At 38.5% G+C, this 12,549-nt stretch overlaps 1 protein-coding gene and 1 long non-coding RNA gene across 2 annotated transcripts in view; both read right to left on the reverse strand.

The window, feature by feature from the left end:
* Positions 1–1,352: 1,352 nt before the first annotated feature.
* zfr (zinc finger RNA binding protein) overlaps positions 1,353–12,549 on the reverse strand; it is a gene marked incomplete at its 5' end in the record, with an annotated part of 56,489 nt that continues 45,292 nt past the window's right edge. Inside the window, 3 exons of the mRNA XM_015016727.1 lie at positions 1,353–1,484; positions 2,283–2,380; positions 4,246–4,387. Of these exons, the coding sequence (XP_014872213.1) occupies positions 1,374–1,484; positions 2,283–2,380; positions 4,246–4,387 (351 nt within the window). The remainder of the gene's footprint in view (positions 1,485–2,282; positions 2,381–4,245; positions 4,388–12,549) is intronic.
* Positions 10,648–12,549, reverse strand: part of LOC106935976 (uncharacterized) — a 6,519-nt gene continuing 4,617 nt past the window's right edge. Inside the window, exon 2 of the long non-coding RNA XR_001422024.1 lies at positions 10,648–11,311. This is a non-coding gene — a long non-coding RNA (uncharacterized LOC106935976). The remainder of the gene's footprint in view (positions 11,312–12,549) is intronic.

The raw sequence follows: 12,549 nt of genomic DNA on the forward strand, positions 1-12,549 counted from the left end.
AGTGTCTGTTGTGTATTTCATTACCTTTCTGCTTAAACCGCGACTCCGTGTTGAAGCAGAAACGATACTTCAACGTTTTCCGTCATCTGACAAGTAGCAAGTCTACTCCACTTTATTCACCAATAACTTTTTTTTTTTTATTTACCAAAAACAGTTCTGTAATCTGGAACGTTCGTTATGTTGAGCTCCGCAGTTAGCCGCCTTATCTCACTGTGCGAGAGTCATTTTGCATCGTGTGTCACGGGCAAAGTGTCAAAGGTAAAAAGGAGACCAGAGGACTTATGTTGTACAAAAAAACCCAACAAAAAGCCAAATAATTTTAGTACATGTTATTCTGTTAAGAGGGCTTAGGAAATAATACCAAAAAAATAAATAAACATTTGGACCAAAAGGGCACTTGGGGGCAAGGAGCAAAAGGGGCAAGTGCTCAAGCACCCCTAAACCCCCCTCTGCACGTGCCTGTTATTGTGGATACGTTTGAATCACCGGATTTATACAGCATGACTAAACATAGCATACAAGTGAAAGATAAGCGGTATCAACACAACCCAGAGTTGCTAACACAATGTTAGCAAGTCCGTTGTCTCATAGTAAAAGAAAAGTACCGCTCATCTTTCTTTGTGCAACTTCAAATGCCGAACAGTTGGAAGTTGTATCTCCATCTGAGATCCTCTTCTTGCAGGTTTTGCATGTTTCACTGTTTTTAGTTGAATATTTCATGATTGATGTACCCAAAAGAAATTACTCAAGAGCATATCTGTTCCGAGCGTTTTTTCGTCTCTCGTTTTTTCCCCAGTTATTTTTAAATCCTGTTAATTTGATCGGTTGTGCTGCAGCTATGCACACGTACATACGGAGTGCGGAAAAACAAAGGGACGGTCTGCACCTGTTAATACGGAATGAGTGAAATTAATTAATGTGGCCACTTTATAATGCGTTTTAAATTTTTGACTTGAGTAAAATATCAAGTCTTTTCAAGTAAAGAGCTTCAAGTCAAGTCAAGTCCCAAGTCAATGGTGTGAAAGTCAAAGTCAAGTCCGAGTCTTTGAGCATTTATTCAAGTCAAGTCTCAAGTCTTGATTTTAATGACTCGAGTCCAAGTCATGTGACTCGAGTCCCCACATCTGATTATTATCATGATAAATGTTAAATGGGAAAAATGCAAGATACAGGACAAAAACAAAGGCAACATAAAGAGTGTTCATAAAGTGAAATCTCAATATTTAAGCCATTTTAAGCTGTATTTATCAGCAAAATCTACTGTGGCCTTCACATGCTGAGCTATGATAATGAAGAAAAGCAAAGATAAACTACAAACTAGACAAAGAAAAAAAAAAACTAAATGAGCTAAGTGTATGAATCAGCAATCAGCATTATTGTGAACTTACCCATCCAGGGAAAGGTGACCATGTGGGGACTCGCTGACAGAGGTCTCTCAGGATTCGGATGATGATCACGCAGGACTGAAGACCATTGGCTCTAGCCTTTTGAGGCAATACAGTTAGGTTTATAGCGTGACCAAGATTGACAAGAAAATGGACCAAACAAGTGAATCAGTTACATTATAGAGGTCCAATCACTACTGTGCATAATGGAAGCTTTAATACAGTCTGATGTGTTTAAGCCAAACATTTGCATTTAGCTGCCATTCCCAGTAGTCTTGTACCTTACAGTTAGTAAAGGAGTTATGAGTTTACAAGATGCACAAGAGTTAGGACTTCTCTTGCCATCTTCTAAACCCTTACCCCATACTGATTGTAGTTTCTCACAAACAAGGACTGAGAAGTACAACAGTCCACCTGAGAGAAGAGTATAGGGACTGAAAGAGGCAAAGAAATCAGAGTTCCTAAGCCCATGTCTTTTGCTCAGGTAGCAAAATCACAGGAAAGTACTCAGATGTTCCCTTTTCTCTCAATCCCTATTCTATAAAAAGTTAAGGATGAAAATACAAACGTTGGACATAAAGGCATTTGTGCAAGTTATTTTGCAGCCTTATGGAATTTCATTAGTAGTCGAAAAATGCTGAAAATAATACAAGGATGCCAATTCAATGAGTTTATTAAAGTTTTATATGAAGGATTCAGATGGGCTGAGATTTATAATATATACAATGGACATAAATCAGATTATCAGAGTGGCATCCTTGAATATACATTTTTTTTCTTGGTTCAAATATGAACTGTCCTGTTTATTTAAAAAAAAAAGAAAAAAAGGTTTTAAAACTCAATTTAAAAAATACATCTCATAAGGCTACAATGAGAAAGTAAAATGATGTTCCGAACCTGGAACCACTTAGCGTGGCGCAGAGCAGCCAGAGCGTCAAGGCATTTTTGCCTGTCCAAGACGTCCGCTGGGTCTTTCACCATACCCGAGGTTACATCTAAAAATGGATTTCAAGTGTCAAAACGATGATGGGGAATGGGTGTTTGACCAGGTCAGCGAGGCTGGCATAGAACAAACACATTGCCACACATACCAATGTTTCTTTCTAACAAAGCTTTATACTTATTCTGCACTTAGTAATTAAAAAAATAAATACAGTCTGACAAAAAAATGACCCTGCTGAGGAACGAAGCTAAAGGTAGCTGGCTGTGTACTTCAACTAATTTTCAAATAGGTATGAAGTTACTGATTCAACAGACTCACTTAAGTGTTCAGTTAAAAACTTGAGTTTTGAATAAGAACCATTTAGGCCAAAACCATTTTATCAGGTAAAAATGTGAAACTTGAATAAAACTTTTTTCTGTGGATAATATTTATTCACAGTAAAGTTTGAATGTCTACCAATCAGTCATATGAACTAAAAATTTTAACAAGAAATTGCTAAGAAGAAAAAACCTGATAAAAAGTGGCATGGGAATAGCAGGTGTGGCAAAGTTTTTGGGATGTGAGAAAACCTTGGTCAAAAATCCTTCCGAGACTGGTGGGCCATATGGGATTCACTAGTGGGACACAATCCTCTGAGGGTGTGTGTGGTGTGTGTATGAAGGATAATTCAATATTATGCAAAACTGTGTATAACTACAATTTTTAAAAAAGGAGGAAGCAATGGTTGCCAAAGAAGAATAAATGACGATTAGCCAAAAACAAAGGGGTTAGATATCACTGCATGCATACCTAACATCAGTAGGCTGGAATAAGACCCCAGCGGTCATTAAAGCTTGTGCTCCGATGCAACCATAGATTCCTCTACAGAAACCTTCTTTCCTGAACTTTATACAATACTCCCCTAAGAATAATGAAAAACAATAAATTTTCCACTCATTGGCTTGATATTTTCTCTATTTGAATTGATTTATCAGTGTTAAAATCATTTATCCTCATCTTTTGTTGCCAGTCAAATCTAAAATGGCAAAGAGTTGTCTTAGAGAGGAATCAATCTCAAATTTGAGTGTTTGTAAAGAAAAAAGAAAAAAAAGAAAAAAAAGGTCAACTCAGGGGAGCACTTCAGAACAGGGGACGTAAGCATGGTGAACCATTCACCAGCACACAAGAAGATTTGTTTCCTGTGGGAAAATTACATCAATTTCCTCTGCTCTTACACAATTCCGGTTTCACTGCAGCATTTAAACAAATTCAGCTTGTCTACTTCTTTGTCAAGAAATGATTCTCTTAAACTGATCTCAAACTAAATATAGGGAAAAGATGTAATCATGTCTTCCATTGAGTATAGCCAACAATACACATGGAAACAATTCCCTGAAACACAGGAAACAAAATAGAATCTCAACTTGGAATAACTAGACTTAACACAAGGCAAACACTGATCATGCTTTGTTCCAAGGATAAAAGAAAGCATTTGAGAGGTAGGAATCACAGAGCAGAAGATGGAAGAGCAACACTGCTGGCACTTTCCTTTATTTAATTTGATAAACAAGCTAATGTGACCCATAAAACCACAATGGGAGTACAGGTAAACTAACCAGGTTATGGATCTCGCAGAGGCTCTTGGCTCCAGACCAGTAATAGAGGTCATGCATGTCATTGAAAAAAATTATCTGATTAAAGAACAAGGAGGGAAAACAAGTTGTCCTGCAAACCCCAGAGAAGAGAGAGCTCTCACAATCCAAATGAAAAAAAAATTCTATAGAAAGATGGAAATTGATCCAATGTGTGAATCTTTGAGGTGTGCCAGCAGAACAATGCTCTTTGGGAATATCAACCAACATACTGAAACTGTTTGCATAGAGAGAGCAGAAAGACAAAAAAAAAGTGCAATGGGAAGGCTGTGATGCGTTTCCCAACCTCCTTCCCGGCCCGGCTCCTCTCTGATGACCGGTGAAGTTAAAGTGATTGTCACTTGCATCTTCGGCTCGATGCAAGATGTTAGGATGATAGCCGCTTCCTCCATCGATCCCTTGACCTCATATTTGTCTGGTGTTACTAGCTGCAGGGACAAAGAGAAAGGTGTGGACATAAATGGACACTAAATGGACAAAAAAATTAATTTTACCTTCCGGCCAGCTGGTTTTGCTCCAGATCATAGCACATCATATTTAGTTTCACTGTGGTTGTCGTAACTAGTGGTTATGACTATATGTGATGCTGGGGTTCAATTCTCAGCTTGATCGGTGGGACAGGTTCATCTAACTTTGGGTCTGTGAACACACAACAGCGAAGCAGCCAGTCTGTGATCATAGGAGCCAGGGTTTATATCTACAAGTGCACAGAGTGCAGTGTTTTGCCCAATCATTGATCTTTCAACAATCTGACCTGTTGATTCTGATTTTGGCAGGGAATCGCTGGGAACTCTGAACAACAACAGTAATCCATAAAAAGTGCTAAATGGTAAACGGGGCCAAGTTCAAGCAATGTCTGCAAAGACCCTGAAGTTCAAATGGCGTAAACAGTATTAATTAAAACCATTAATATCCCTAATCGTTCTCAGGGTTCTAGAGATTCTGTGCCAAAAACACATTATTGATGACCACTGAGGTGGTGAAATAATATTGTGGTACTACTACCTTGTGGCAATGGTTTTATGACATGCTTTGCCAATTACCAATTTTAGTTTGACGACATCCTTATGAAATCTCGGCACTCCTGCTGTCGCCATATTTTTTCCTATCTTGAAGTATAAGATAAGCCTGACGCATGTCAGGCAGAAAAGGTTCTGTTGAGTGCTGTGGGGGAGGAGTGGATGGACTGATGGGGGCAGATGGACAGACAGCGTATTACAAGAAGGGGGAGGAGGTCTGACTGTACGCTAATCCCACCTGCCATGGAGACTCCAAATGGCACACTTGGAGAACGCCTGTACATCTTCAAAAATAAGCATGTCAAAAATGACATTTCTTTTTTGTGCTATTTTGATAAGTCTTGAAATCCATGAGCAGAATACTTTATTCCGATTTATTGTATTTTCCAGTCCATACATTCAACACTCAATATGCATTTACAAGAAATAAAAATGAAAAATCTGGGTGAATCAAATTTTTCAATTTCTTTTATGTTACAAACGTAATAGCTACAAACTACATACAGTTAAAGTATTTTTGACTGCAAAAATTGATAATTTAGCTTGTCATCTTCATAAAGAGACCAAGCTTTTGCATGTACTCCAAATTGTTCAAGAACAGCAGCTGATTTAATTTGGGTATGCCTTTTCAGGCATTTTTGGTGATTTAGGGCAGTGTTTTTCAACCACTGTGCCGCGGCACACTAGTGTACTGTGAGTGATCATCAGGTGTGCCGTGGAAATTATCCAATTTCACCTACCGTATATTCCGGATTATAAACTGCTACTTTTTTCCTACACTTTGAACCATGCGACTTTTCTGTGGATTTTTCTTCAACCACCAGGGGGCTCTTTAGCAGGAAGTGAATCATTGGAAGTCAAAATTGGAAATCAAAGAAGAAAGTGCTAATTTTCATTTAGACCAAGCACATGCTAGCAGCAGGCACGACGGAGAAATGTTTTCAAACTCATATGATGCAGCTTCTAAGTTGAGGAGTATTGATCTGGAAGTACAGGAGGGAAATAAAGCCGCTGCACATAAACTCGGCGTGAACAAAACCGGATTTGGAGATGGAGAACTGCGTCCTTAATATATCCAGCAGTTATTAGGACGCAGCCCTCTGCTGGGTCCTTATGGGAAACCGAGAGCGGCAGAGATACCAGCGGCATAGACATCATATACGTTAATGTCTATGACCAGCGGCCTGTAGCCCAGTGTGGCTGATATATATACAAGTTTCAGGTTGGAAAGGGGGTTAAAAAAATTTGAAGGTACAGTTTATAGTATGGTGTGCTCATAGTCCGGAAAATACAGTAATTGGTCTTAAAAGATTTTTTTAAAACAAATTGATTATCTGCAAATATGCATGAATGTTACTACATTCATGCATCACACACGACAGTGTTGTGGCTGTTCTGGTGTATTTTTGAAGTGGACATGTTAAGTGCAATTTGAAAAAAGAATTGTAAAATATGATAAAAATAAATTTGTGTGTTTGATTCCCATTCAAGACACTTTGATAAGAATGACTATATATGCAATATAGGCGGCTACAGAGTATCTTTGTTTACATTTTTGGTTTGTGGTGTGCCTCGGGATTTTTTCAATTAAAACAATGTACCTTGGCTCAAAAAAGGTTGAAAAACACTGATTTAGGGGGTAAGGGTTAAGGGGTTAAAAACTGCAAATCAAGAGGCTCTAACCCTGACTAGAATATTGTGGCAGTCATTCAAACCCTGTTTGTTTTGTTTTTTTACTGTAGGTTTTTCTTTAAGTAGCAGTCTACCAATTGTAACCCATTCTGTCAATCACAAGCATGCAGAAAAGTATGTATTCAGTTATTATTCAATTAAATAAAATTTAGCCGTTTCCCAAATCTACATAGGAAATACTTGAAATAATGGGCTAACATTATACATTATAAAAACTTATATAATAAATAATGGGTTACCACCTTATAATACATTTTCACATTTCTGTTATCAGTGAAGTATGACTATCCACAAAATGAAAACCTTTGCTCCCTTAATCAGAATTTGTGTATAAATTATTCTCAACTGACAAAACATAATGAACAACTTTTGAGTTGATTTTTTCCATTGTTACTTTGTTCTGAATTCACAAGCAAGAAAAGTTAAAAGAATTACATCATATTTAATTTTTACCAACCTGCATCTAGCCAGAGTTGGTGCTTTATAGTTAGAGTTGGAGTTATAGTATAGAGTTGGAAGATGTATTTATAATACTTAATATATAACAGGGATTTCCCCAGTGTATTACAAGTCTGGTGGCCCACTAAGCTCTACTTTGTTTGTTTGTATCCCTTTTCTGATGTGTATTGCCTTTAATTTTAGGTATAGTTAACTTCTGGTTTGTGGGTTGATGCTTTTAGTTCGAAGGGACAGCTTCCGATTTAAATGTTAATGAAAGGAGTTGATTAAAGCGGCCCTTCATAGACACACAAGGTATGTGCATGACGCATGTTTTAAAAACTAAAATTGTGCATTTGTTTTATCAAACTAAAGTTGTTTAAACATTTTACTGGTATTTTAAGTTGTATGCATTTTTAAATTGCAAACTGTTGTAGAAGTTTGCAATTCCACAAAACAGGCTAAGCCACATTTTGTGGCTTAGCCTGTTTTTTTCTGTTTGCATTCCTAGCTCTAATGGTGAAAGTAATGTTTTATTGCCATTAAACTCGAATGTTCATTATTAGAGTCTCATCCTTCATTTAGGATGAGACTCATCGGATAAACAACACTTGCAGTGAATAAGATGCAGAAAGCTTATTTGAATGATAATTTATACTTGGTTTTGATGGAGATATTTTAACAAATATAAATTGAGTATTAAAGCTGCAAGCAGCCTCGAACAGTCTTCAAAGCTCAGCGCTGCTCCGGCCTCGTGGCGACTGCAGGGGGTCCAGCATCGCCACCTGCTCGCCACCGTCGATGCTCTCGCAATGTTCCTTGCACCTGTTCACTAGGAAATGCACATCATTGTGTTCAGCAGTGCTTCCTGATGACGCAACCAAAAATCTGGTGTAGATTGGCTGACTTAAGGAGAAATCGTTGATAAAATAACCTAGGGGGTGCAATGGAGTCAAATTACAATTTAATGTTATTGGGCTTTTTAGAAGTTCACAAAAGTCAATCATAAAAAGTTTGGCGCAAATCAGATGATGCATGTATGATTTAGAGACAACTGTATGCATACGGCAAGGGAATAAAATTTGCCCTTCACCCACAATGTTCAGGCCCCACCCAGTGTTGACAGAAATCATCATCATATCATGGCACAGGTTTAAACCTATATGAATTAAATAATAGTAAAAGTAAGACATCCAGGACTTCCGGTTAAGGCGGCCATGTGAGAGGATGCGTTTTCACCGCTCTGCTGTTCCTGTCAAAGAAATTACTTAAAACCCCTTCCTTTCAAAACAAACTAAACGGCCAGTGAGCATGAATGATCGGAATAATGCCCAAAGCAGCAAAAGCATCCCAAGAAGTAAGTGAAAAAGGAAAACAGCATAAACTAACGGATTACCATCTTCGAGGTGAAATGCAGAAAGCTAATGCTAACTCATGCTCAGCTCCAATGGTTGCCGGAGACAGAGAAGAGAATTCAAAGTCTCAAAGCAGCAAGGTGGATGAAATACTGTCTGTTAATTCGATCCAAAAGGATTTCTCCTCTAGATTTGATGAAGTTCTGGGTTCCATCGACAGTGTACGCAAAGAGATAAATGACTGTACCCAGCGAATCACAGAAACCGAAGCAGGCATTTCAGATGCAGAGAGTGAGATAGAAACGCTACGAGCTAAGGTGGATACGCTAGAGTCCAAGAAGAAAGACTCGGAAGATAAAGTTATGGATCTGGAGGCCAGGTCGAGACAAAACAACCAGAGGCTGGTCAACCTGCCGGAGGGAGCTGAAGGACAGAATCCATGTGAGTTCCTGGAGAAGTGGCTGCTGGAGACCCTCGGTGTTGGAGCGGTGGCCGTGCAAAGAGTGAATCGAATTGGACCCTGGAGGGACAGCACCACAGCGCCTCACACTTTAATAATGAGATTTCTCAGCTACAAGGATAAACAGCTTATTGCTAGAATCAAGGGCTAACACTGACATTCGCTACCAGAACCAGCAAGTCCGATTCTACCCAGATACCGTGGCGGGTCTGCTCCAGCTTCGGAAGCAGTTTGACCTGATACGCACGGAGCTGCGCAAACTGGGATTGCGCCACGGGGTGGCTCACCCAGCCAAGCTGTTGGTGACTTATCAGGACCGAACTCATGCTTTCAAAATAGCGGTGGCTGCATGTGAGTTTCTAAAGAAGATCCAGAAGAAAACTGATGGGGAGGTAACAAAGGGCTGAACGCCCATACGGTTTCTTAAATGAACAATTTGTGACTTCGTATAACCTTGTTGTTGCCTTTATTGGTCAGCTGTATTGATAGTGGATCAGCAGTGGACTATTATGAATACATTTAGTTCTACTTAGGCATGGCAAGAGAAAGCGTGCACATACCGGTTGATGTGCATATTAAGTTCAAACCCGTGTGCAAACATGTGGAAGGTTAAATTATTGTTATATATAGTGAAAAGGATCGGTAGTAAAAACTTGTTTTGGTTATTGAGTGGTTAGACTGCTCCTCACTGCGTATGGGTCGGTCACACGCGATAACGTGAGGTGTACGGAGGGGGGAGGGAGACCCTCAGAGGTCGGACGTGGTGTGGGAGTTCAGGTTTAGGGGATATGTTGTGAGTTTTGTTCTGTTGTTTAAGCTTCTCAGATGTCCATGTTCTTATGGGGTAAACTTTGTGTGTTTTTTCTCCATTTCTGGTAATTTGGTTAGTCTTGCATGTTGCAAGCTTTAAATCTTAAAATAGTAACATGGAACTGCAGGGGCCTACAATATTTAAAGAAGGTCAAACAAGTCATTAATAAACTGCATGATTTGGATTCCAGAACAGTATTTCTACAGGAGATACATCTTATGGAAGAGGACGAGGAGCAGGTCAGGAGGAGGTGGCGGGGTAATGTATTCACTTCAGCATTTTCTTCTCGAGCAAGAGGAATTATGACTCTTGTCCATGAATCTGTCCCATTTCTTATAAACAATGTTATCAAGGATAAGAAGGGTAGATATTTGATAGTTCAGGGCTCTTTGGTATCAGAAAAAAATAACCTGGTTAACGTCTATGGTCCTAACACAAATGATTCAGGGTTTTTTCAGGACTTGTTCCTCTCACTTTCATTGCTGCAGGGGCGCTTTGTGATCGCAGGGGATTTTAATTGTACCCTTATTCCAGAAATGGATAGATCCACTGGGTCAGATCCGACACATAGTAACTGTAGAACAACTCTACAGATGTTTATGAAAGTTCTTAGACTGGTAGATATCTTTAGGGAACTTCTTCAACAAACCAGAGCCTATTCCCGAATAGATTATTTTTTAATTTCATCAGAACTAATATCCAAAATTCAAAACTGTATGTATGATAGCATAGTGATCTCAGATCACGCTCCATATACAGCTTGAAGCAACAACCTCCATCACATCAACTGAATCACAGGATAATAGATCCAAAGGATATTAATAATGCTTTTAAAAGATTATTATCAGAAATTATACGATACTCAAGGAAACTTAGACCAAGAGGAATTAGATAAGTTTTTGAGTGGGCTACATATCCCTGTCATTGCAGATGATTGTAGAATAGACTTAAATATAGAAACAAAGAGGAGTTAGCACAGGCCATTAATGGAATGAAATCTGGTAAGCAAGCAGGACCTGGTGGTATCCCCATCGATCTTTATCAAAAATTTAAGGATAAATTGCTCTCTCCCCTTCTAGATATGTTTATGGAGTTATTTAAAAAAGGCACCCTGCCTCCCTCTTTAAATCAGGCCCTAATTATTCTGCTGCCAAAACTGAGTAAGCCTCCGAATAAGTGTGAAAATCTGAGACCCATCAGTATACTCAACTCTGATCTCAAAATTATCTGTAAACTATTGGCAATACGGTTGCAAATAATTCTACCAGGCATAATAAATAAGGACCAAAATGGGTTTATACTTGGGAGGGAAGGATATCACAATATTAGAAGGGTCCTGAATATTATTTGGTTTAAAAAGAACGCTAATGATACAGCTTTTCTTTCACTGGACGAAGAGAAGGCTTTTGATAGGGTTGAATGGCCTTATCTTTTTAACATATTGGAAAGGTTGAATTGTGGAAGTAACTTTATTAAATGGGTTAAAATATTATAAAATAATCCAACTGCAGAAAAAGCATCAAACAAAATATTTTCAAGGGCGATTCAAATCAGGAAAGGTTGTTGCCAGGGATGCCCTCTGTTGAGAAAAGTCGAGCTCATCCCACTTCCCCATGCTGGAGATTTTAGTTTAATAATAACAATGAATAAAGTTACCTTTAAAATTGATTACACAGGTGACATCAAGACCCAACAGTAGACTCAGACGGTAATAAAATTAATCTCGTTGTTATTGTGTCCTGCAAACTTTGCTTTAATTCTACTTTTTTTCTATTTAATCATAAAAAATCATAGTCAGGTAAAAAGAGAGTCGTGGAACAGGAAGAGCAGGTTTCCTGAAGAAAGAGGAAGTTTCCAGCCTGCAGTGAATAAAAATAGTTCAGATTGCTCATTTTGGGCACTGGAGGTTTAAAGAATAAAATCTAAACATTTTGAGTAATTGGATAAAAACCCAGAGTAGAATACTTAAATTAATAATGATAACTTATGATTAAACCAATAATTAATATTGGTTTAACCAATGGTTGATGTTGGTTTGAGTATAAGAATATTTACACTTACTCTTACACTTGTGGAAGTATTTACAGGTGAAACAAATAAATGTAACTTGGTATCAAATAATTAGAATAATGGATTATTCTTGGTTTCTTTTCAGAAATGTCTGTAATGACACATCATGATTATAATAAGAGTAACTAATAAGTAATGGTTATTATATTATAAGTGAATGCTAAATCAGAGAAACTAAAAGGTTATAAATGTGATTTTGACATTGAACTTGAAATGTGGTGTAAAATGTGTAACTGTAACTAAAGGTCACTGATGTTGTGTTAGAGGTAGATGGTAGGTGAAAAGTCAGGGGGAAAGAGGAACTGATGGGAGAGCGGAGGTGACTAAGGCCTTATTGCTAAACTTAAAACTTACCTAAGAAAAGGTCAGACACAAGAGAACTGTTGAGCAACTCGGGGACATTAGAACAGACATCAGGTCATGTCCAAAGAAGGTGATGGATATGAGATTATCGGTCCAAGCAGTCAGCCAATGAAACAGGCACAGCAACAAAGCTAGCCAATGCAAATGCACCAAAAGGTGGATAAACTCTTTATAAGGTGAGTGCAAAAGAGGAATCGTTGGTTGGATCCTTCAGGCAGCTTCGAGCCAAGATCGATATGGACAAAGAACTCTGAAGATGAAGAAGAGCCGGAGCCACAGAGCCGAAGACTGTTCTGCACATGGGGACCAACCCGTTAGCCCCGCAACATGTGGCTTCAAATTGCACTTCTCTCATCAGCTGGGTTTGGGACCCCAAAGACAA

This window comes from Poecilia latipinna, unplaced genomic scaffold, assembly GCF_001443285.1.
Source record: "Poecilia latipinna isolate Pla-1442-1.1 unplaced genomic scaffold, P_latipinna-1.0 Scaffold2053, whole genome shotgun sequence".
Classification (NCBI taxonomy): Eukaryota; Metazoa; Chordata; class Actinopteri; order Cyprinodontiformes; family Poeciliidae; genus Poecilia; species Poecilia latipinna.